Consider the following 24,357-nt stretch of genomic DNA (forward strand, 5'->3'; position numbering starts at 1 on the left):
ATCCAAAACAGGGGCGCCTGGGTGGTTCAGTCCATTAAGCGTCTGCCTTCAGCCCAAGTCATGATCCCAGGGTCCTGGGACAGAGTCCCATATCAGGCTCCCTGCTTGGCGGGGAGTCTGCTTCTCCCTCTACCCCTCCCCCCTGCTTGTGTGCTCTCACACGTGTGTTCTCTCTCAAATAAATAAAATATTTTTAAAAAATCAAAAACAAGAGAGGAGAAATTACTCTATGGAAGAAATATAAATGAAGGGAACAAGACTTTGAAGTAGCTAAGCTGTCATCCATATTAAAACAGGGAGGGTGGCTAACAGTCAGTCTGCAATCCCTTTCCACATCCTGTTTTTTTTTTTTTTTTTTTAAGATTTTAGTTATTTGTCAGAGAGAGAGAGCACAAGCAGGGGGAGCGGCAGGCAGAGGAAGCAGCAGACTCCCCGCTGAGCAAGGAGCCCGATGCGGTACTCGATCCCAGGACCCTGGGATCATGACCTGAGCGGAAGGCAGTCGCTTAACCGACTAAGCCACACAGGAGTTCCATCACATCCTCAGTTTAAAAAATACTGTTCCAGGGAGCCCCAGTGAGGGCTCAACCTTAGACTTTCCCTGGTGGCAGTGTCCCTGGTAAAAACAAAACTACTTATTTTACTCAGTTTAACGGTGGCAAGCAACAGGAAGGATTCAATGACTAACCATTCATATCTGCACCACCTTAAACTTAATCCAGCCAAATTGTGTATCAAACTTTACAATCTTAGCTACAAGAAGTGTAGTCACTGAGGAACTGCACAATATGACTGCTCTTACCCTAGTAGCTTGAAATACTGCGCACCGCTGTTGCATACTTAAAAACTAGAGACTTAAGGTCAATTTTCTTTTTCCAGTCACCTAACCCAGTATATCAAATACGGTAAATAAAGCTCTTCAACCTTCAATCCAGATTTAAAAAAAAAGGGGGGAGCGGGGGCGTAGAATGGAGGTTAAAAGATATATACTTTGCCCACAAGCCCCTACGCTCATCAAAATGGAAGTCAGGAGACCTGAGTTCCTGTTTCGGGTCTGCCATTAAGAACCTGAGTGATGTTGGCCTCAAGTCTATCACTCCAAGTGGAAACTACAAACTTTGAACCGCGCCGAGGATGGAGGCCGGCCTGACCTTTCCCGCCTTCTCCTTTCTGAGCCTCGCCCCTATCTCTTCTAGCCGGCTCATCTCGCGGATTCTCGCGCACTGTCCTCGCCTCCTCCTGCTCCACCCAGAAGCACCGTCCCCGCCCCCGCCCATCTTGCCCCGCCCCATCTCCCCGCTGGCCACGCCCCGCCCCGGACCAAACCCACCACGCGTGGCGGCAACTGAGGCGGGAAAGTGGGCGCTAGGGGCGCTGCGGAGTCAGAGTCAGGGTCGGCCTTCTCGGCTGCACCCGAGGGGGATGAAGTAGATTTCAGGCTTCCCGTAGACTGGAAGAATCTGCTCAAAACCGCTTGCCCTGCAGGCGCTGGGCTGGTGGCAGCGGCACGGCCCGACGCAGGCTTCCGGCCCGACATCGCAGGGCACAGAGTGACGCCACTGGGCCAGAGCTCAGCGGGAAGCGCGAGCCCGCGGCCGCAGGTCCCCGGCGTCTGCGGGCGCGAGCACGTCACGACTCTGCCGTGCGCCGGGGCGGGGGGCGGAGTCTCGGCTGCACAAATGGGAGCTAGGAGGCGGGGTGGCCGCAATTTCGCGCCAAGCTCGGCGGGATGAATCCGGATTTGGTGAGCTAGCTGGGAGGTGTTTACAGCTGCTGTCATGGTTCGTACGCTAAACTGCATCGCCGCTGTGTCCCAGAACATGGGCATCGGCAAGAACGGGGACCTGCCGTGGCCCCCGCTCAGGTACCTGCCGGGCAGGGAGTAGATTGGGTTTGGGAGAGCTGGCGCGGGCTGCCTTTGATCGCGGCACTAGGACGGGGTCACGCAGACACTTGCGGGGGGAGGAGGGGGTCGGACTTGGGACCCGAGCTGACGGGAGCTGGGCCTGGGCTTCTTTCCGCCATCAGGAGCCAGGAGGCCAAGTTATTGATTTCCGTCCTGCTCCTGCCGCCCTGCGAGTTTTCCCCCCGCGGCGCCCTGCCTCAGAACAAAGTCCGGGTCCCGGAGACCCCCCTCTCTCCCCCCACCCCTCCAGCGCAGCGTCTGTGGATCGCGTTAGAACTAGAACCCGCGGGATAATGTTTTGAGTAATGCTGTTTGTCTAACTTGTAGGAATGAATTCAAGTTTTTCCAAAGAATGACCACAGCCTCCTCATTAGAAGGTAATGTGGGATTTTTAGGAGATTGAGGTTTGGGAAACATCTTGCTGAGTAAGCTTACCAGTGCAGATTTTATTTAAATGAAAAGTTGTCCATGTTAATCTGGGACCCTTTGTCTTACCACTCATTTGTATGCAGTTTCCAAGGTTTGTCATATCCTTTAAAAAAAAACAAAACGTTCTTTGAAATTTTATATGGGCAGGCGTACAGGTGAGGTACTGGGCAGAATTAGCAGCTAGCTGCAGGCTTTGGTGAGGAAAACAGAAAGGAAATCAGAGGAGGCCTTTGCCATAGCCCCTGCAGGAGATGATGCGGCCTGAAGGAGGGCAGTGGAGAAGAGAAAAGTCCAAAAAACGGTTCCATGATATTCAATGTGGAGATCAGGAACGCGAAGGGGATGCAGGAAGGGATCCAGGATGAACTCTCAGATACTCAGTTGAATAATCCTGGGTGACATGGAGAATAAAGGAGTGGAGAACAGTGTGCAATTGTAATAATGATAATTTTGAGGTTTGAGGCTTTTGTGGGATATCCAGGGTAATTTCAGGTACAGGGAAGTAGATGAATTGAGCCACTGGAGAGAAGAGGACAACCAAGGAAAAGAATATAGTGGTGGGATACCCGTTTAAAACCTAAGAGACATGTATTTGGTCATAGGAGAAGGAATAGCAGAGTGAAAGGGAAATAGTAAGTCAGAAGCAAATGCAGCATAACTTTAACAGGACAGATACAAGTCCTTGGACCTGGCACTTGGGTCACTAGTAGAGACAAGATAGCAATAGCTTGAATCTTAAGGAATTGACATAAACCACTCTCTAGAATCCAAAGTATGGTCTAGTAGTAGGGAAAGCATCCAACACCTGGCCTGTTTGCTGGTATTCAGTAAATACAGTATTTCTTGGATGAGTGGATGGAAGGGTACCAAAGGTGTGTTGGCTTTTTTTTCTTTTTTCTTTTTCTTTCTTTCCCCCCTGCCCCCCAATATCTCCCTATGCTCTTCACTTATCATCTCCACCTTAGTTGTTAGGCCAGGTCTGTACCATTTCTCTCATCAGAATTCCTCACCTAATGGCTCTGTTATTTTTGATAATTGATATCTCCTTACTAACACCTAAAGCTCTGTCTTTGAAAATGCAGTGCATATCGCATAGGGGGCACCCTAAATTATTGGGGTTTTAATTCTTAGAGGAAAAAACTTTTCTTAACATTTGGAGGTAATATTTGGTTATGAGTAATGAAGCAATATACAGAAAAATGCTTAGTCTTACAGCTTGTATTTTGTAAATGTTAGTATTTTTATCTAAATAAAATCAAGCTAATAATGATTCTTTAAAACAGACACATGCACTTCTTTTGATAGCCTCTCAGAACATATCAAGAATTACAGAAATGTGTATATTCCTTTGATCCAGATATCTGATTCCCAAGATTTTTTCCTAAGTAATTAAACCAAAAATGGAAGCTATGTGTATAAAATTTCTATAGAAGCATTATACTTGAAAGATAGAAGCACAATTGAAAGTGTTTTAGCTTTTTAATTGAGTGGAATATTAAGCACTTATCTTTAAAAGTATGACTATTAATATAAATCTACAAAGTATACAAATATGAATAATACTATCATATCAAACAGTTAAACAAGACTTATTAAATCTTCTAATTCTTCAATCCCCACAGTAACCCTAGAAGTAGGAACTACTGTTATCTCCATTTTATAAATAAGGAAAGTAAAACACAGAAGATTAACATGACTTATCTAGTAGATGACTGAATATACTGAACTTGAGCACTTTGCCCCAGAATCTTGGCTCTTCACTATTATACATGATTGCAGTTGATTAAAACTAAATATTGGATATGAATTGAATAATACCATAGGGAAAAATAGTTACTATATTTAGGAAATGGGGTGATAAATGTAAATTTTGGTAAGCCTGTTTTAATTTTTAATGCAGATCCACTAGATGTCACTATGACAATCATATCTCTGTATATATGTATATGAATATATGAAAATATAAATGTATACTCCCAAAATATCCTTTTATGTGATTTTCTAGGTAAACAGAATTTGGTGATTATGGGGAGGAAGACATGGTTCTCTATTCCCGAGAAGAATCGACCTTTAAAGGACAGAATTAATTTAGTTCTCAGCAGAAACCTCAAGTAAGTACTATAACAAATTCACCACAAAAAATCATGTTCCATTTTTTATGGTGGAGGTCAGTGTATGACAAAATAGTATAAATACAGCCTTACTGATCAAGCTGCCTAATATCATAAAGAAGATTTACAGAAAATGAATAAGCAGTTATTTATCCCACATGACAGTAACTCACTCTGCTACTTAAGGGATTGATTTCACCACTGTGAAAAGTTACATTAAATCTCACTGTGGTAACAGTTTTGTCAGTTTCCTTGAACTGTTATTCCATAGGCTCAAGTATCATTTATACAACAGTTAATAACTTTTTTCTAGTTTCACATATGCTTTGGGATTTGCCAAGATTAAGTGTTTTATGCACTTTCTGGACTCTGCCGTCAATAAATAAGATAGAAATTTTAGGATGGGCTAAAAATCAGTCATAATCTTGTGCCCTATTCCTAGTTTACCACAACACCCAAATAATATTTTATACTTGTATTCTTTACCAAAAAGTTTGAAAGTATTGAAATCAACCTAGGGATCCTAGAGAGAAAGGAGTGTCTCCACTTGGCCTCTGCTAGGAATTTTTCTGTCCTCCAGGCTAACATTGGAGTAGATAGTTACTGATGCTTGGAAATGCCCTGGGTTCTTCATTGCTAGGAATTAGCTTACACATTTGTGGGTGCTGGCTAGGCAAGTCCATAACTGTGGGGCAGGCCATCGGGAAGGGCATGCGGGAACTTTCCAGCAGGGGCAGAAGTTGCTGACTGTGGGTGAAATGTCTTCTTCAAGGAAGCCTCAGATCTGCTCTTAAGGCCTTAAAACTGATTGAATCCTGCCCACCCAGATTGAAGTCATCTAATTATCAACTTTAATCACTTCTATAATATACCTTCACAGCAACACCTAGATTAGTGTCTGAACAAGGACTATAGCCCAATCAAGGGAACACCTCAAAGACCATCACATCATGGGAAGGAAAAAACATTATACACTGTAGGCTAAGGGGGTTCCGGCTTATATAGATTTTCTCTCAAATCCCTCCTAGAATGGCATAGGTAAAAACATGAAAGAAACCATACCAGAATATTTGCATTGATTGCCTTTGGGTGATGAGGATTATGTTGATGTGCATCTTGCCATCTGCCTCAATCTTCATACTATTCTCTTTTTTTTTGGTTGCTAGGATATTCTGATTATCTCTTTACTTGGTAGAATCCAGATTCACAGACCGTATTGCCATTCCCAGAGACTCTTTAGTAACATATTCTTGAATACTACTCAGGTTTATTTATGGCTAGCTTGAGCTAAAACAAACATAAAGAAATCTCAGTGGGGGACATACTCAGTTGAGCCAGCAGATCTCCTCAAATGATAACTCTAATTTCTTCTCTATGACCCACCCTGTGGTGTATGCAATTGGGTTTGGTTGTTTTCTTACATATTTATATATAACATTTGTTGCTGTATTTTACTTGTTTTTTTTTTTTTAAGGCAGAGAGAAAATGTCAAAAGTCTTTATTACCAAGGAAATAAGGATATCAGTTACGAAAATGTCTTAGAATTTATTTTTTGCCCTTCCTTCTGGTTCCCTACTTGAGGATCAATTACACACATAACCTGAGCACCTGTTATGTGCCACACAGTGCTAGATTTACTCATATAATCACTATAGCTCATGCAATCTTTTGGAAATACTCAATTTTTCACCACCACCCTCCAATGTAAGACGAAACTGAATCTTCAAGGTAATCCCAAAATTTGCTGCAGGATACTAATTATTTTGGGTAAGTAGTTACTTAAAGTATAGGGAGAAAATGCTTTTCCAAAGCTATCTAGACAATCAAGTTGTGGCTTTAAAAGAAATATGCAAGCACATTTGGAAAACAGATTGACATTTTCTCAAAATGTTAAACGTAGAGTTATCATATGACCGAGTAGTTCTACTCCTTGGTTTATGAAATGAAGGAAAAATGAAAACATATGACCACACAAGAACAAATGTTCATAGCAGCATCATACATAATAGCCAAAAAGTTGAAACATCCCAAATGTCCATCAACTGATGAATGGATAAACAAAGTAGCCTATATCCATACAATGGAATATTATTCCACAATAAAAAGAAGAACCGATATATGCTACAACATGGATAAAGTTTGAAAACCGTATGCTGAGTGAAAAAAGCCAGAAACAAAAGGCCACATAATTCCATCTATGTGAAGTTTCTGGAATCGACAAATTCATAGACAAAGTAGATTATTGGTTTTGTGGGAGTGGGGAATGAATGCTAATGGATACAGGGTTTCTTTTGGGGGGGATAGAAATGTCCTAAAAGTAGATAGTGGTGATGGCTTTACAACTCTATGAATACACTAAAAAGTTTCCAAATTCTACACGTTAAAAGGGTAAATTGTATGGTACGTGATTTATCTCAATAAAGTATTTTAAGGCTCTGGAACCAAAAATTAAGTAAATTTTACCATAATGCTATAGCTTTGATAGCATCTTTAATAAATCCAAAATTCCCTCCATGATATAAGATGTTATAAATTGTCTCCAGCCCATAAAAGTTACCTGACATTTCATAGTATAATAATTCATCATATCCTCCACAGTGATTAAAGCTTTCTCTCTTCTCTCCCCACCACTCACACACTTAGTATAGCAAAGACTTAACCTTAAGCCTTACTGAACCTCAATTTCCTTATCTACTAAATGGGATTAATAATGGGATAATAATAAATCATCTTAGGGTGATTTTGAGGATTAATTGAAATTTGTATATTAAATTTGTGGCACACAGAGAGTACCCTATCAATATCAGCTCCTACTCTCCCAACCTTTGCTATTTGAGCAAAATTACCTTATTTTATATCTTACAGAAAAAATTAACATTAATGGAAGCACAGTGAACAGGCTTGTGGTCTCATTTTTACCCTAACATATAACTTTGTTCTTCCTTCCCTCAAACTTGAGGTTCATAATCAGAACCCTCCCCCTGCCCCCACCACTTTATTCTAGACCCCCATTTTCTCCTGTTGTTAAGACCTTGGCTGTGTTGTCCTACCCTTTACCATTTTAAACCTCAGCACAGATTACTTCTACCTTCAACTTTTTTGGAGCTTTGTGTTAGATAACTTTAGTAACTTTCGTACAAGCCTCAGTAGTATCTATGGTCATTTGTCACTTCTGTGTTTCGAACATGTGTTTATCTCCTTTGAGACTCTCTGGTAAGGGATCTTTCTCCAAGGAGTATTCTCCCTCATAACTGCACCCAGAAGATGCATCACCTCTGCTCATCAGGCGTCCTCCACGCATCCCCGTTGCATGTCCTTTACACATTGTGGCCACTGCTGAGATAGTTCTCTGCCTGCCATTGGTACAGGGAGTGCTTTTCTTTTTCTTTTTATCTCTATTCCCAGCATTTAGCATATCCCCTAGCAAAGCAGAATACATGATCAATACGTGATTTATAAAAATAGGAGGGCGCCTGGGTGGCTCAGTTGGTTAAGCGACTGCCTTCGGCTCAGGTCATGATCCTGGAGTCCCGGGATCGAGTCCCGCATCGGGCTCCCTGCTCTGCAGGGAGTCTGCTTCTCCCTCTGACCCTCCCCCCTCTCATGTGCTCTCTCTCATTCTCTCTCTCTCAAATAAATAAATAAAATCTTAAAAAAAAATAAAAATAGGATAATCCTGTTTTGTAACCTGCCTTTTTCCCCCATTTGATATATTGAAAGATTAATTTCTGTAAATATTTTTAATGGCTGCATAGTATTCAATTATGACGATGGAGCATACTTGCACCAATTTTAAATAGTCGGAAATACCATTTCAAAGACTGAGTTTGAAAGGTCTTAAATTGAACATTTTTTTTAAAATTTTGGTTAAAATGTGATTCTAGCCTAGGACTTTTTGTTTTTCCCAACAGTCTTGAGCCAGAATTCCATCTGCCACATCATCCTTCACATCAGGCACATATGGTACCCTGAGGTAATCAAATGAGGCTGCTCAAGGCCAGAGGACACTGGTCTTAGGGCTTGCCTGAATTAGGCCACACCATCCTGAGGTCTGAGGGGACTCGAATATGACACCTCTGTAGCCCATGACCACCAGTTGAGACTCTAATGTCTATGTAGGAAGTTGCAACTCAGACTCCAGCATCAGGCTGCTGGAGTTCAAATCCCAGCTCCACCATTTCCTAGCTCTGTAACCACTGGCTACTTAACTTCTCAGCCTCAGTATCATCTATAAACAGGAATAAAAGTACTTACACAGGACTGCTGGTCACATTAAGTGGTGTGATGCCTGTAAAACACTGCCTGATCCCACTATTTGGGAGAGCAAGTGGGCACTGAATAAATGTTAGATATTTTCTTTCTACTATAACTCCATCAGGTAAAAAGCAGCCTCTTTTGAATACGGCTTTTAAAGAGAAGGATGGAGGGGTGCCTGGGTGGCTCAGTTGGTTAAGCGTCTGCCTTCGGCTCAGGTCATGATCCCGGAGTCCTGGGATCGAGCCCTGCATTGGGCTCCCTGCTCAGCGGAGAGTCTGCTTCTCCCTCTCCCTCTGTCCCTCCCCCTGCTTGTTCTCTCTCTCAAATAAATAGAATCTTTAAAAAAAGGATGGAAATACCACTGGAGTGCCTATGATGTGCATTATTTTTCTCTTAATCCTCATCCCAACCCTCTAAGAAAATTCAAGACTTAAGTTTGGAACAAGATATCAAGCATGTCCACATGTTCCTTGACTATACAACCACATACCAACTCCCTCTTGTCAGGGAATGCAATCTCTGTTAGCTTGAGATAAATATAGGAAGGAGATTTAGCTATGAAACAAGTCACAATATTGAGTGCTTGCTATATTCTGTTTACTGTGTTAGTTTCTAGGATTCGTGCTTTCACACAATGAACACTGTGGGCTAATGAACTCAAACATTAGCTCAACTTTTTGCTTATTTTTTTCTACCCATCTTGGGTCAATGGTTTCCTATGAAACTTATTCCTAAACTGCTAAGTAGCAACATTTTGCAGAAGCATTTCCTCCATGACTCTATGATAACTAAAATCTGAAACAAATCCTTTGTTTTCCTTTTCCAGACTCACTACAAAAAGGCAAAGAAGTAGTCTTCACCTTAAGCCCTTGCACCATTTCAAGCCATTGTTCCACAATCTACACAAAATGTTTACCCTGTTAATTTGAAGTCCACACCAACCATTTATACCACCTTCTAAATTATTTTGCTATAGCCCACCAACTTCTAGGATGCCTCTTCCAGTTCTCCTCAGATGTCAGTTCCTAAGTCACTGTTTTCCATTCTACCCCGACACCTGTCATCGTTCCTGATTTTAGCATCCTCAGTTACTAAAACCACCTTGACTCTATTTCAGGCATTCTAACTTTACTAACTAGACTGTCTTCTCCCCAAGTTCAAATCTGTTTCTTACTCAATTCTTCCCCTACATAGCCTCATCCAGCCTAGTCGCTGCAGCTGCCCTGACGTCTTAGAGAATCCCTTGGCTCATTTAACCTCACCCTGGCCTCCATATCTTTTCCAGCTTTTAGTCAAAATACATTCTTTGTGCTCTTAACTCCTTTAGAGATGACAAAGTGAAATAAGTAAAATATCTGTCAAGGAGGTGGGGGAGGAGACAGCCAAAAAAATGAATGTCTCCATTAGCTCTTGATTAATCATTGTTATAACTACCAGTTCAAAGGCAGTTATATAATTTTTTAAAGCGTCAGTCTAAAAACTTGACATTGAATTGTAATTTCTGTTCTCTAATTACAGTGGAAGCCAAATTCTACATGTTTCTTCATTTATAAAGGGAATTACAGCCCTCCCCCGCCCCCCAACAACCACCCCCAAAAAACAGTTGTGGAGATAGGGAGAGATTAACCTGAAGATCTAACCCTGAAATTAATTAACTTTTCCTCCTTTGGATTTTTTTAATTTTTTGTATTGGGGCGGGGGTAGGGAGGGGCAGAGGGAGAGAGAGAATCCCAAGCAGGCTCCATGCCCAGCACGGAACACAACGCAGGGCTCTATCCCACAACCCTGAGATCATGACCTGAGTTGAAATCAAGAGTCAGACATTTGGATGCTTAACCAACTGAGCCACCCAGGTGTCCCTCCTTTGGATTTTTAATTACAAAAAATAACATACTCATTTATTAATACTTCATCCATCTTTACATGTTTGAAACATGAAAGTCTTTTACTCATTCCTCATTCATCACATAGTAAGAGTTTGAAATCATTCCAGGGCCTACTGGGTGGCTTAGTCGGTTGAGTGTCTGACCCTCGATTTTGGCTCAGGTCATGATCTCAGGGTCGTTAGATCAAGCCCTGCATCAGGCTCTGACCTGAGCTTCAAGCCTGCCTAAGATTCTCTCCCTCTCCCTCTGCCCCAACCCCCCACCCCCACACTCATGAGCGTACTCTATCTAAAAAAAATAAAGATCATTCCATGCTACAGTTATTCAAACATACTACTCTCTCTAACATTTTATTATGAACCTTTCAAACATACAGAAAGAACCTTACAGTAAACACCTGTATATTCACCACATACATTCTACTGTTAACATTTTACTATGCTTGTTTTACCATCTATCCATACATCAGTTGATCTTGTTTTTCTCATGCATTTCAGAGTAACTTGTAGACATTAGTGTTTTCCCTTAAATACTTCAGCATACATATGATTAACCAGAGTTCAATACTTCATTAGCTTTATTCTTTATTTTATTTTATTTATTTACTTGACAGAGACACAGCGAGAGAGGGAACACAAGCGGGGGGTGGGAAAGGGAGAAGCAGGCTTCCCACGGAGCAGGGAGCCCGATGTGGGGCTCGATCCCAGAACCCTGGGATCATGACCTGAGCTGAAGGCAGACGCTTAATGACTGAGCCACCCAGGCGCCCCACATTAGCTTTATTCTTTTGAGATAAATATATACAGTGAAATGTACAAGTCTTAAATGTACTTTTGCTAAATTTTGACAAATATATGCCCCTATATAATCCCATATCTAAGATAGAGAACATTACCATAACCCTTCAAAAGTTCCCTTATGCCTCTAACCCCATCCCTCTGAAGACAACTACTCTTATGATTTTTTTCCACCATAAATATCACAAGATATCAGAAATGTTTCTGTTTTTTGATTCATTGTGGACCATATATGCACAAAGGTGGTCTATTATTGGTCATAGGTCATATGATGTTAAGTGTTTCTTGTAGAAAGGATTCATATTTATGATTTTGGTTTTATAATTAATTGACTAATATGAATAGGTTTTATAGAAATTATTTCTAATTCTTTTTTTTAACCTCAGGGAACCTCCACAAGGAGCTCATTTTCTTGCCAAAAGTCTGGATGATGCCTTAAAACTTATTGAGCAACCAGAATTAGCAAATAAAGTGGACATGGTTTGGGTAGTAGGAGGCAGTTCTGTTTATAAGGTAAGTAAAATTATAAATGTTGTACCCCACTTTCCTTCAGCTTCCCTGCCATCTGAACTTTAAAAAAATTAAGTCATGAGCAAAGGAAGCATATTATCCCTACTGTTAGCTAGACATATTGTCAATTTGAATTATTCATTTTAGATACTATCGTGAAAACTAAATAAAAATATAAAAGTGAGTCTTTAAGCCTGTTCCAGTTTATTTTCAATTCAAAATAGTTGATGTTTCTAATTTAAAAACATTCTAAATCCTTCCCTTAGAATCATACTTGCACTGCACTGTTTTCTACTCCCTGGATGTGCCCTGATATACTGAATTATTCCCTTTTTTTCAAGGATATCTACGTCCTCACTGATAAAGGGATGGGGCTCTCAGTTGCTGTATACTGACTAGATGTGTATGAATTTGTTAAAAGCAGAAGACTTTCCCTTAACAATTTTTATATAATATGAGGGCATGGGAAAAGTATTATATGACTTCATAATATAAGGAAAAACAGGTAAAATAGAAAATAGTACTTACTCTTTTTTTTTTTTTTTAACACTTACCATGCCATGAATCCCTAGGAATAGATTCCGGTAGCTCAGGCTCCTTTCCACTGGTTCTCACAAAGTGTGCTTCCCTGGGTGCAGCAGGCTGGTGCTTCAGTTGAACCCAAGTACCTTTCTCTTTGGCTTCCTTCTTTTCCTGATCATTTTCTTTCACACACTTCAGGAAGTTATCTCAGCTCTTGAGTGCTTAATATGCTGAATATGTACATTAATTCTCTTGGCAAGAATCTTGCCCTTCAGTTGTTTGTTTACAACAGTGACAACAGCATGCTGTCCCCTTGTAGGCTCTTCCGGTTTTGCCAGGGTAACATTGGTGGGGCATTCCTGTTTGAACAGTGCCCATTCCCTTGATGTCCACCATATCACCTTTCTTGTAGATTCACATGTATATGGCCAAAGGAACAACTCCCATGTTTTCTAAAAGGCCTAGAGAACATATAGAGGGTACCTCTACTCTTTCCCTTGGTGCTGGTCATTCTGGTAAATTACTAGAAGATGGAGGCTCTGGCCCAAAGCTTTTTTTTTTTTTTTTCTTTTGGTAAGATTTTATTTTTAAGTAATTTCTGCACCCAACTTGGGGTTCAAACCCACAACCACAAGATCAAGAGTCATACACTCCATAGACCCAGCCAGCCAGATGCCCCAAAATACTCCTTATTCTTGATACCAAATGACTTTCAAGTTTCAAAATTTTTGAGGATAGTAAATAGAATTTTTTTACTCTTAAAACACTAATGAGAGATTAATATTTATGGGAAGGGAAAAAACCACCCCCAACACTGGTGGTTTGTGGTGACATATATACCCATAAATTGTTTTATAAAGAAGAGGTATACCAGGATCCCAGACCTGTTTCTACTTTTTGTTTGCTTTATTTGTATTACAAGGAAATGGACATTTTCCTTTGATCTTGCAGCCAAGGATGAATTTCTAAGAAAACAAATCATTTTTTTTTCATTTTGTTCAATATGCATTTTGAATAATACCACATTCACTTGAAAATACATTTTTTATAAGTATTCAAAATTAAATATAATTATATACTTGATATATCTATATGTATATAAGTTATAAGGAAGTAGAACCTCTAGCCGATAATTTTGCATTATCCACCTCACATCACAATAGTTTGTAGAACATTTAGGCTTATCTCCCCTGGGGCCAGCCTGTTTTTGTAAACAAAGTTTCACTGTAACACAGCCATGCCCATTGGTTTAGTATTATCTAAGGCTGCTGTTGCCCACAAAGGTAAGGAAGAAACCACATGGTCCACAAAGCCTAAAATATTTACCATCTGACCCTTTACAGAAAACGTTTGCCATATAGCATTTACTTGGATACAGACCTTCAGATGCTTCTGTCGTTGGTCTCATTCAGTTTCTCTAATTTTTGATACAGTAAGAATTGGTAGAATATTTTTTTGGTTGGGGCAAGAGAATAAATGATTTCATATACGCTATAGTAAAAAGCCAAAAATAAAAAGTAAAATTTGTTCTGCCCCCTTATTTGGAACTTCAAGGATAAGACACACTTGAAATTATACATATTTTTTTTCTACCATAAGGTATTTGAAAATCAAGGATTATTGTTTTCTTGGAGATGGAATTAGGACTCAAGACTTTTTATTAGAGTATTAAGATACTCATTTGAGGGCAGTTTTTTCTGTAGAAACTATCAACAGTACCATAGGCAGTAGTTAGAAAAGTCCTTAACAATATAAGGCCAAATACAATCATTAGCAACAAGAGGCTAAGAAAGTAAATAACATACTAGCATTGTTACTATCTTCTAAGAAATGGAAGCATTATTAAATTCTATGTAAATGTTCTAAGTATGCCCTTGGGGTTTTCAATAATCAAAGTCTCATGAAATTATACTATCTTATCCATATATATATATGCAGATTTTTCTATGGAGAACAACTAAATAATTTATAGTTCTTAATTCTTAAACACTACCAAAGAAAAAAGATAATACTGAATGCTTAAATGAAAAAAGAGTTATGTAAGCAAAATAGAGGCCAGAATATATTTAAACTCACTCTCATAATTACTGATAATGATTAGTCCCATTCTCAAAATAACTAAGACATACCTTGCAAGACCCCAAAGTAAAGAATAGGATATTTAAATAGCATGCTTTACAGGTAACAAGTTATATAGCATGTCTCTAATACCTATTACAAACTTGACTGTATAATTAAAACAAACAGAAATGTTAGAGTTTCTATTTCTTTTGACAGATAAATTATTGATGCCTTTTGTGTTTTTTCAAAGGAAGCCATGAACAAACCAGGCCATCTTAGACTATTTGTGACAAGGATTATGCAGGAATTTGAAAGTGACACATTTTTTCCAGAAATTGATTTGGAGAAATATAAACTTCTGCCAGAGTAAGTAAAATGTTACTAATTTATGTGAAGCACTTCTGGATTTCCTGTTTAAGAATTACAGAAAGAGTAGTACTCTTCAGATTGAATTTGGAGTAGTTATGTTTTCTGTAGACAAATACTTTAAGAATTTTTGAAAATCTGCTTTAACAAACTTGGGAATGTTTAAGTTTTAATCATCTTGCTGAAATCTAGAGAGCAGTCATTAGTTCATTCTACACAATCTGTGCTTAGCATCAGACGCTGTCTTAGGCTCTGGGGAAACCGTGCTTACCAAGACAGATGCTATCACTGCTCTCTAAGATTAGATTCTTTGTAGTAGAGGAGGAGGGTAGCAAATGATAAACATCAAGAGAGTTGCTGTATGGAGAATTGAAATATTGTGATGTGGGAAATACTGTATTGTCTGAGAAGTCCTTTCTGAAGAGTGGTATCTATGCTGAGATCTAAATGGCAAGAAGCCAGCCACGCAAAGAGCAAAAAAAACAGAAATAGTGTAGACACCAGAGGGCAGGAACAAGCATGGTGTGCTCCCTGACCCTGAAGGCCACTGTGAGCATTTTATGTGTAAGCAAGGGGGAGGCCAGAAGGGCTCAGACCAGATGCAGGTTTAGAGGGTTTGAATAGAGAGAGAGTGATATTGCTCCAGCTGTTTGTGGAGAACGGACAGGAGGAGACAAGAGTGGAGCTGGGAGACCAGTTGGCTGCAAGAGTTGAGGTGAAAGAGTAAGGGATTTGGATAGCAGTGGTGGAGATCGAAAGAAGAGGTTACAGGGGCGCCTGGGTGGCTCAGTCAGTTAAGCGTCTGCCTTCGGCTCAGGTCATGATCCCAGGGTCCTGGGATCGAGCCCTGCATCGGGCTCCCTGCTCAGCGGGAAGTCTGCTTCTCTCTCTCCCACTCCTCTCTCGCTATCTCTCTCTCTCTCTCTCTGTCAAATAAATAAATGAAATCTTTAAAAAAAAAAGAAGAAGAGGAGGTTACACTTGTTTTACGATGGAGTTGTGATTTTAGCATGAAACTGCCTGATTTTGAAAACTCCTAGCATTTTAGTTTAAAAGCACTTTTCATACTTCAATTTAAAAAAATTAAAAAGTACTTTTCAGCTCTTGGCTATGGAGAGCAAAAGATTAATTGTATCCACACTTTCAGACTAGGTTTTAACACATTCTTGCAAATATTCTCATTTGAATCCAGTCATTATTCTTTGAGTGTGAGTTTGTTTTGGGAAATACCTCCTAAAAGAATATTCAGTCACGTCTGAATAAGTGGATGGCCAAGCTTTAAAGTAATAGTCTGTAGAGTAATAGGTAAAGGTCATGAATCTAATGAAGTGTGTGACTGATTTCCTTGGGCTTTTAACTAGCTCTAAAGAAAACTGAAAATTTTAAGAACTCTAAAAGTTTTCTAAACAGCTTAAGTGCAGGCTTTTGCTTAGTCTTCAAAGATGACCCCATAGAAAAATCACACTTAGTGATTTTGTATATATTTATGAAATCAGTTGTGTTTGTTTGTCACATCTTATATATTTTCTCTTATACTGCTTACGTTGCTGATGCTCACATTATGTGAATATTGATATCTGCTGACCCTCATTCCTATCTTTGCTGCTAACAAAAAGAAAAGATTACTGTGTGAATTTACCTTTCCAGATCCTGTTGCTCTCCATCAGACCTCTTTCCAAAACTGACCCTCTGGGATCCTTGATAACTTAAAATATTTTACTACCATTCTGGCTCTCGGCTCTTAGAAATGAAAAACTTCACATCTTTACTGAATGATGACTCACACATCATACCATCCACCCATTGAAAGTATATAATTCAGTGGTTTTAGTATATTCACAGAGTTATGCAACCATTACTACAAAGATCCCTTTGAAGAATTTTGCTATCTAAGCAGTACTTTTCTAAACCATGAATGTGTGATGTCTTTCTATTTATTTAGGTCTTCTTTAATTTCTTTCAGCAGTGCTTTGTAGCTTTCACTATACAAGTATTCCACTTCATTGTTAAATTTATTCTTAGGTATTTTATTCTTTTTGATGTTACTATAAATGGAGCTGTTTTCATCATTTCATTTTCAAACTGTTCATTGGTAATACATAGATATACAATTGATTTTTGTTTATTGATCTTGTATCCTACAACTTTGCTGAACTCATTTATTCTAATGTTAGTGAATTCCTTAGGATTTTCTACATGCAGGATATATCATTTACAAATAGAGGTAGTTTTACTTCTTCCTAATCTGCATTTTTAAAATTTCTTTCTCATTCTGGTTTCTCTTCAGATTGCATAAATCTTTCACCTTTTTTAAAATTTCTTTCTCCTACCTAATTGCTCTGGCTAGAACCTCCAGTGCAATTATGAGGAGGAGTGGCGAGGGTCTTGCTCCTGCTCTTAGAGGGAAAGCATTCAGTCTTTTACCATTAAGTATATTAGCTGTGGGCTTTTCACACATGCCATTTATTACATTGAGGAAGGTCTAGTTCTACCTCACTAGTATTTTTATCGTGAGGAAGTGCTGGATTTTGTCAAATGCTTTTTCTGAGTCTATTGAGATAATCACGTGGTCTTTGTCTTTAATAGGTTATTAATACGGTGTATTACATTGATTGATTTTCATGTTAAACTATTCTTGCATTTCTGGGATAAATCCACTTGGTAGTAATGTACAATCCTTTCTGTATGTTCCTGGATTCAGTTTGTTAATATTTTGTTGAGGATTTTTGCATTTACATTCATAATGGAATATTGGTTTGTAGTTTTCTTTTTCTGTAATGTCTTCACCTGGTTTTGGTGTCAGAAGAATACCAGCCTCACAGAATGAGTTAGGAAATGGTCTCTTTCCTCTTCTTTTTTTGGAAGAGTTTGTGAAGGATTGGTATTTGTTCTTCTTTAAATGTCTTAGAAAACTTTTTTAACATTGTGGGGGCGGAGCAGAGGGAGAAAGAGAGAGAGAGAGAATCCCAAGTGGACTCCAAGTTTATCACGGAGCCTGACATGGGGCTCCATCTCACGACCCTGAGATCATGACCTGAGCCAAAATCAAGAGTTGGATGCTTAACCGACTGTGCCACCCAGGTGCCCCTAGAAAATTTTAACTGTGGGTAGATTCAGAGAGGAAATTGCTATCCAGAGCCAAAATCCAAGGAAATTGCTCCCAAATGGACAAGGCTAAACAAGGCTGGCTATGAAAGAAAATGAAAAGTCTTTTTTCATTGCATCATTTGATGCTATCTTACTTTCAAGCCTGTACCAACATAATAACAGCCTCTTTGACGTGAGGTGAAAGGAATCCCCTAAGGGTAAATCTGGAGTAGGTCAATCTTTCATGAAGTAGAGAAAAAGGAAACCTTGAAAGACAAAGGGAATATACCTTGTCCCTGGAGGTCTGTAATGTTGCTCAATTCTTGAGCTTCTTTCTCTCTAAATCTCAGTGTACTGAGGAACTTAGAATTGCTCCCTACCGTCCAGAAATGAACTCTGATCGTTCTCTACCCTCCCCTACTTCTTTCCCCACAGCTACACTTCGTTTAGAACCCCATTATCCCTATTAGTGGGCCTCTTGTGCTTACATAGGTTTCAGTTCAAACACAGTTATCTTTTATTAACACCATAGTTCCTGGTAACAAAAGCACTAGTAAAAGGAAATAAAGATGAGAGGCTGTTGTAAAGTGCAAAGAGAATAAAATTAGAAGTTAGGTGAAACCACAGGTGGTAGTAAGCTAAAAGCAGAAATTAGTCTTAACAAAGTAAGGTTTGACTTTGTGTCTGCCTTTTCCCCGGTGGGTCGTAGTCTGTGCGCCAGCACCATGCCAGCCCGCCCTCTAGGGCTCTGCCCTCATTCAGCTTGCCTGGAAGAGATCTTTCTGCCTCACACTGTTCCACTCGAGGCTCCAACCAAACCAGCAGGTCCAGGTATTTTCTACCGGCGGTTTTCTGCTTAATGAGCCCCAAACAGGTTTGTCCTTCTAGTTAACAACCTTCCGTGTGACCATGCAGTCAAAGAGGATAAAGCCCAGACGAGGCCTTAGAAACAGTAGTTGGCTCCAGAGCTGGGACAGATGTCCCTTATCAGTGGACAACTTGAGGAAGGTTTTTGGCTGACGTTTCCTCTGCTGTTCCCATTACTTCCCGGCTATTCAGCAGGATCCTTACTCATGTTGTGTGTATGTCTCTCTCCTGAGCCTGTGCTTGCTATAGAGTCTTCATTTTATTTTGGTTATGAGTTGTTTCTTATAGGTAACTGTTTTAAGAACTCTATTTACCTCTTTCTTAGACTTTACAGTAAATCATCTGTGTAATATTCTCATGATGCTTTGTCATTTCAGAGCTTATGTCTTTTCATATTCATTGGATTCTTTACTGCTTGAAGATTCTAGAGGGGACTCTCTTTCTGGGTGGTTCATAACAAATAGGAGGTATTTCCAAATCCTGTTAGGCTTAAACTCAGAGTTCATATGTGGCTCCTAAGCAGTTGGGAAGTATGATGGTGTGGTAGTTATGGTAATTATTAAAACAAACTGAATATGTGAATATTGTGGAAAGCAAAATTAATGTTAAGCAGAAATGAATTTCAGTTTTACAGAGCAGATTAACATTAATACCGTGGCTAGTGACAATATCCAGCCAATAGCATAGTATTTCTAAGTTAATACTATTCATGATTTTAGAAATAATTTTGATACTTTGCTTTTATCTTATTAACTGAGAATCTTGATACTCGTGAGAATTTTACACACACAAAAATGTAAATGCTGCTTTTGGTGACTCATTCCAAAGAAACTAAAGTTAAGGTTAAACATTGGCCTCATAAAATCATTTCTTTAAAAAAGGAAAAATGCTATATTGCTATTAAAACACTGGAACAAAACAGCTCAGAAAATGGTTAGTAACTAGAAACATAGCTTCTTCCTCTGAAATGTAAGTTTTTCAAGAAAAAACAGCTTTTTCATTTCCTTATACATCATTATGCTGTTACTTTATGTCTCTTAATTATATTTTTTATCATATGGCATCATCTGTCATTAGTCAACTAAAGGTTAATACCTGTTATTACTCAGCATTGTATTGGATATCAAAAGAGATTTAATTTTTTCCTGTATTATCCTTGCTACATTGAGTTTAGAAAATATGGGGATGAAACAAACTAATAATATTAAAGGGTAACATTTGTAGAACACTTAATGTAATGAACTCCGTGCTAAATTATTCACAAGGATGAAGACTGTGTTGATAACTAAGTATCACACAGCAGAACCAGAGTCAAACATGAGTCTGAGTAAAGCAGGTATTCCTTCCCCCCAAACCTGGAGCATATTGGGGGTGTAGCCCACACAATGCTGAGGAAGTACAAGATTTGGTTTGGAGATGGGGGTGGTCAGTACAGCCTTCAAATGGAGGACCTGGGTTTTGTTTTCTCATTGGGAAAAAAAATTTATTGTGGTGAGAATACAACATGAAACCTACTCTCAACAAAATTTTAATTATACAATATACAGTGTTGTTAACTATAGGCACACTGTTGCACAGCACATCTCTAGAATTTAATCGTCTTGGACAACAAGGTTTCTTCCCTTCAAACAACTCCATTTCCCCTTTCCCCCAACCCCTGTCAAACCACCCTTCTACTCTCTGTTCTTATGAGTTTGACCATTTTAGATACTGCAGTATTTGTCCTTCTATGACTGGCTTATTTCATGTAGCCCAATATCCTCTAAGTTCATCATGTTGCTGCATATGGCAGGATTTCCTTCTTTTTTGAGGCTGAATAATATTCTAATGTATGTATATACCACATTTTCTTTATCCATTCATCTGTTGATGGGTATTTAGGTTGCTTAGCTATTGTGAATTAGGCTACAGTGAACATGGGAGGGCATATATCTCTTTGAGATCCTGATTTGTTACCAAAAAAACCCCCAAGCTATAACAAGTATTGGTGAGGATGTAGAGAAATTGAAACTCTTATACATGTTGATGGGAATGTAAAATGGTGGAGCTGCTATGGAAAACAGTATGGAGGTTCCTTAAAAAATTAAAAAGAGAATTACCATGTGATCCAGCAATTCCACTTCTTGGTATATACCCAAAGGAGGTCCTGGGTTTTGAATTGGAAGGTGGAGAGAACACAGAACTAAGTGAGAGTTAGAAAATGCCAGATTAAACAGTGAAGCCAGTAAAAGAATTGCAATAAGCCACACACTGGGAAACTGAGAATCTAGCACCACGCGGGACATAGAACTTCAGTTCTGCTCTAAGCAGCTGAGGGTTGTATTTTGTTTTTCCTTTGCTCACACGAGAAATTTGATACCAAGTGTAAGATTTGCAGAATGTTATTAAGCAGTTTCATACTAGCTGATTGGTAGTGGAAAGATAAAAGAGAAACTGATGACAGTGGTTAGTTTTGAACAGAAGAATTAGGAGTCAGAAGGAAAGGAGAAATTGCACTTTTTGTTTTCCAACTTTCTACATAGTTTGAAAGTTTTTCTTTCTGTTCCCATATGTAGTGTACTTACATAATACCCAATTTCATAGTGGCTTACCATTGTGAAGAAAAAAGGAAGGGAAAACTTTTACTTACCTTATGCATTATTGATGCCTTTTGGCTGAAAGTCAGGGAAGCTGTCTTTTTAATTGACACATTATTATGGATATTTTTCTTTTACAGATACCCAGGTGTTCTATCTGATGTCCAGGAGGAGAAAGGCATTAAGTACAAATTTGAAGTATATGAGAAGAACGATTAATGTGAAGATGTTTTGTGATTTATTTCAAATTAGTTGCTCCCCCTGCCCTCCAAACAATTATATATTTTAATACTAGGGAAAAAAGACTTTTGTTGACTTTAGGTCAATGGATAATTATTTCTAAGCAATGAGATTTTATTAATCTTAATTAGGCTAAGTTAAGATTAATCTTAACTAGACCATATCAGATACCATTTGTGAAACATTTCTTGCTATAACTGTGTGTTGCCTGTCAAGGACCAGCACCTGCCTAGGGTAGCATATCTACCAAGAGCCTAAGTGAGACAGTCCCCTGATAGCATAAGTTGAAACCAGGACTTACAGAGATAGGACTAGACAGATTTGTCCAAAGGTCAGAAATGGATTATAAACAGAAGAGCTAGAACTCAGATATTAAAAGAAAATTAGATCAAAAGAGGAACTTTGAGTTCTCTATGCATATCACACTTCTGAAAAAAAGTTCTGTTCACTCAGACAGGGAATCTGGTAAGTTGAGAACTCTGATATATTCCATAGGGATAGTAAAGAGGCAGGTAGAACACTACCTTTTTGAAGGTTAAAAGAAAAGGTCTGAGACCTAACAACTCTGTTTCCGATCTCCAGTGAGATTCCATGGGATGTTACAATGATAGAAGAACAATAGGCTGTTCTATACAAAAAAAGAGTAATCTAATAACAAGCATATGGCTAAAATTAGAAATTAAAAAGGTAATGAACTGAAAATGGATAAAGCTAGAAACCAAAATTACAAAGCTGGAAACTAAATTAAACTTCACTGAATTAAAAAATGAAACTTAAAACACATTTACCCGTCGTGTTAGCAAAGATGTGGATTGTTAAGTATCCAAAGAAATAGCGTTTTTTGCTTATGCAGCCTTTTTAGAGTTTAAGTTAGGAATATCAATTAAAATTCAGAATATTCTGGGTTTGGACCCAGAGCTTCCACTTCCAGAAATTAATCCTGAATAAAGAGATGGACCCAAGAATATTTGTTGCACTACTTTTTTAACTTGAAAATAGCCCAAATGACAATCAATAAAGAAATAACTAATCAATATGTCTACAAAATTTAATATTGTCTGTAGCAGTTAAAAAGAATGGGGTACTGACAGGAAAATACCAAAGACTACTAAATAAAAGAAGCACAATGTGTACAATACCTAAAATTTTTAATAAGTGTATGTAGTATGTGTAGGAAAATGTGTGCTGTAAACAGTCGAGAGTATCAGAGTTGGGTGTGTTATTTTATACATTAGGTATGCCTATTGTGATTAGATTTTTTTGAAGTGCTATATGTTTGTTTTCATGCACAATGACTTAAGATAATAACAGCCTTTTATGTTCAAGGGTCACACAACATTCCAAAGACCGATCACTAGGGCCATCAGGCTTTCTCTCATGGTCCCTGGTTTGTTCATCTTTCAAGACAAAAAAATCAAGTCTTACTATTTCCAGGTTGATTTATAAAACAGAACTGTAAAGTGATGATAATTTGAGGCCAAAATATAAATAGTATAACATGCACATGTGTTCTAAATATTCAGGTTAGCCCATTTTATGTTTCTGTGAGGTTGAAATTATGTAACATAACCCACGTCCTAACAGACAGTGTTTCTCAAAATGTCATCCCCATTATACCTATATGAGGGATGGGTCCCAGAATCTGCAGTACAGGGGTGCCTGGGTGGCTCAGTCAGTTGAGCGTCTGACTCCTGATTTCGGCACAGGTCCTGATCTCAGGGTCATGAGATCAAGCCCCAAGTCTGGCTCCGCTGGGCGTGGATCCTGCTTAAAATTCTCTCTCTCCCTCTCCCTATGCCCCTCCCCCTCACTCTCTTAAAAAAAAAAGAAGAAGAAGAATCTGCAGTGCAAATCAGCACCCCAGATGATTCTGAAACCTACCCAAGGATGTAAATCACTGAGTTAGAGTGCTTCTGCCCTCTAAAGAAGAAAAAACCTGAACTGTTATTTCCTATCACTAGGGCTTCTAAATAAAGCAAAATAGAAAAATGAGTGAATTGTAAGTCAACATGTATGGGATTGGAGAAAGTAAAATTGTAAAGATTAGACCTGTGTGTTGCTGATCTATTTTAAGAAATAAAGATTTTCACTTATTAAATATGTAATAAAAATACGTATGAAAGTAATGTCAGTAGCTCAAAGAGGTACATAGTAAGCAAATGCAAGAACAAGATGCTTTTTTTTTTTTTATAGTAGTAAACTAAAAACTGTCCAGGAAATGACCTAATTTGGCACCATGACTTTGTGAGGGAAAAGTTGGCCAGCCAGCTGCTGAAAAGGTTCAGAAAAATAATGATTTCTGAAAGATTGAAACTTGTGATCAAGGATGTTCCAGTTGGGACAAAAAAGAAATCCATAATTAAATGAGTATGAGGAATAGAATTAGAGATTCTAATGAAAAGGTATTGCTCACAAAAGGGATGGAGTCTCTGACTAAACAGAGAAAAGAAGCCCTACAATCTGTGTGAGGTAGTGCTATTCCTGTGGCAAAGGTGAAACTGCACTGGTGGCCATTTCTAATTATTTGCTCCTGCCATTTCTGTTCCCCAGGAGACCTCATGTGGACCAGGAAGTTTTTCTGTCCGTACATTGACATTTCTGTTAAATCTCTTTATTCTTAGAACAAAAAAAAGCGAAGAAATCACATTGTTGTGTGGTATTTCAAATAATTTTGCAGTCAGTAATCAAACTAGATGTGAAATTTATTATTGGATGACAAATTTTATTTATTTTTTTTAAGAT

The 24,357-nt window shown here is 38.7% G+C and overlaps 2 protein-coding genes across 5 annotated transcripts in view; one reads left to right on the forward strand and one right to left on the reverse strand.

The window, feature by feature from the left end:
* The window catches only part of MSH3 (mutS homolog 3), a 177,479-nt gene extending 175,681 nt beyond the window's left edge, over nucleotides 1–1,798 (reverse strand). Inside the window, exon 1 of one of the 3 annotated variants that reach the window (XM_032404094.1) lies at nucleotides 1,331–1,798. In XM_032404094.1, the coding sequence (XP_032259985.1) occupies nucleotides 1,331–1,780 (450 nt within the window). In that variant the 5' untranslated portion in view covers nucleotides 1,781–1,798. The remainder of the gene's footprint in view (nucleotides 1–1,330) is intronic. The other 2 variants (XM_032404092.1, XM_032404093.1) reach the window with 2 other exon arrangements.
* Nucleotides 1,710–23,303, forward strand: DHFR (dihydrofolate reductase). 2 transcript variants are annotated; one of them, XM_032404103.1, is made up of 6 exons: nucleotides 1,710–1,864; nucleotides 2,234–2,283; nucleotides 4,341–4,446; nucleotides 11,773–11,899; nucleotides 14,730–14,845; nucleotides 21,516–23,303. In XM_032404103.1, exons 1-6 carry the CDS (start codon nucleotides 1,779–1,781, stop codon nucleotides 21,592–21,594), a joined length of 564 nt encoding a protein of 187 aa, XP_032259994.1. In that variant the 5' UTR covers nucleotides 1,710–1,778; the 3' UTR covers nucleotides 21,595–23,303. The 2 variants fall into 2 exon arrangements, with proteins under 2 accessions (XP_032259994.1, XP_032259995.1); XM_032404104.1 differs by lacking the exon at nucleotides 2,234–2,283 and having other exon boundaries at nucleotides 1,778–1,864.
* The last annotated feature ends 1,054 nt before the right edge of the window (nucleotides 23,304–24,357 follow it).

Source organism: Phoca vitulina, unplaced genomic scaffold (assembly GCF_004348235.1).
Source record: "Phoca vitulina isolate PV1807 unplaced genomic scaffold, GSC_HSeal_1.0 scaffold6, whole genome shotgun sequence".
NCBI lineage: Eukaryota > Metazoa > Chordata > Mammalia > Carnivora > Phocidae > Phoca > Phoca vitulina.

What these genes read in the sequence shown, in the direction of transcription:
- DHFR (XM_032404103.1), top strand. Translation starts at nt 1,779, where the DNA reads ATGGTTCGTACGCTAAACTGCATCGCCGCTGTGTCCCAGAACATGGGC. An exon ending in CTGCCGTGGCCCCCGCTCAG is followed by an intron (nt 1,865 to 2,233) that starts GTACCTGCCGGG and finishes TCTAACTTGTAG; the next exon opens with GAATGAATTCAAGTTTTTCC. An exon ending in AAATATAAACTTCTGCCAGA is followed by an intron (nt 14,846 to 21,515) that starts GTAAGTAAAATG and finishes TTTCTTTTACAG; the next exon opens with ATACCCAGGTGTTCTATCTG.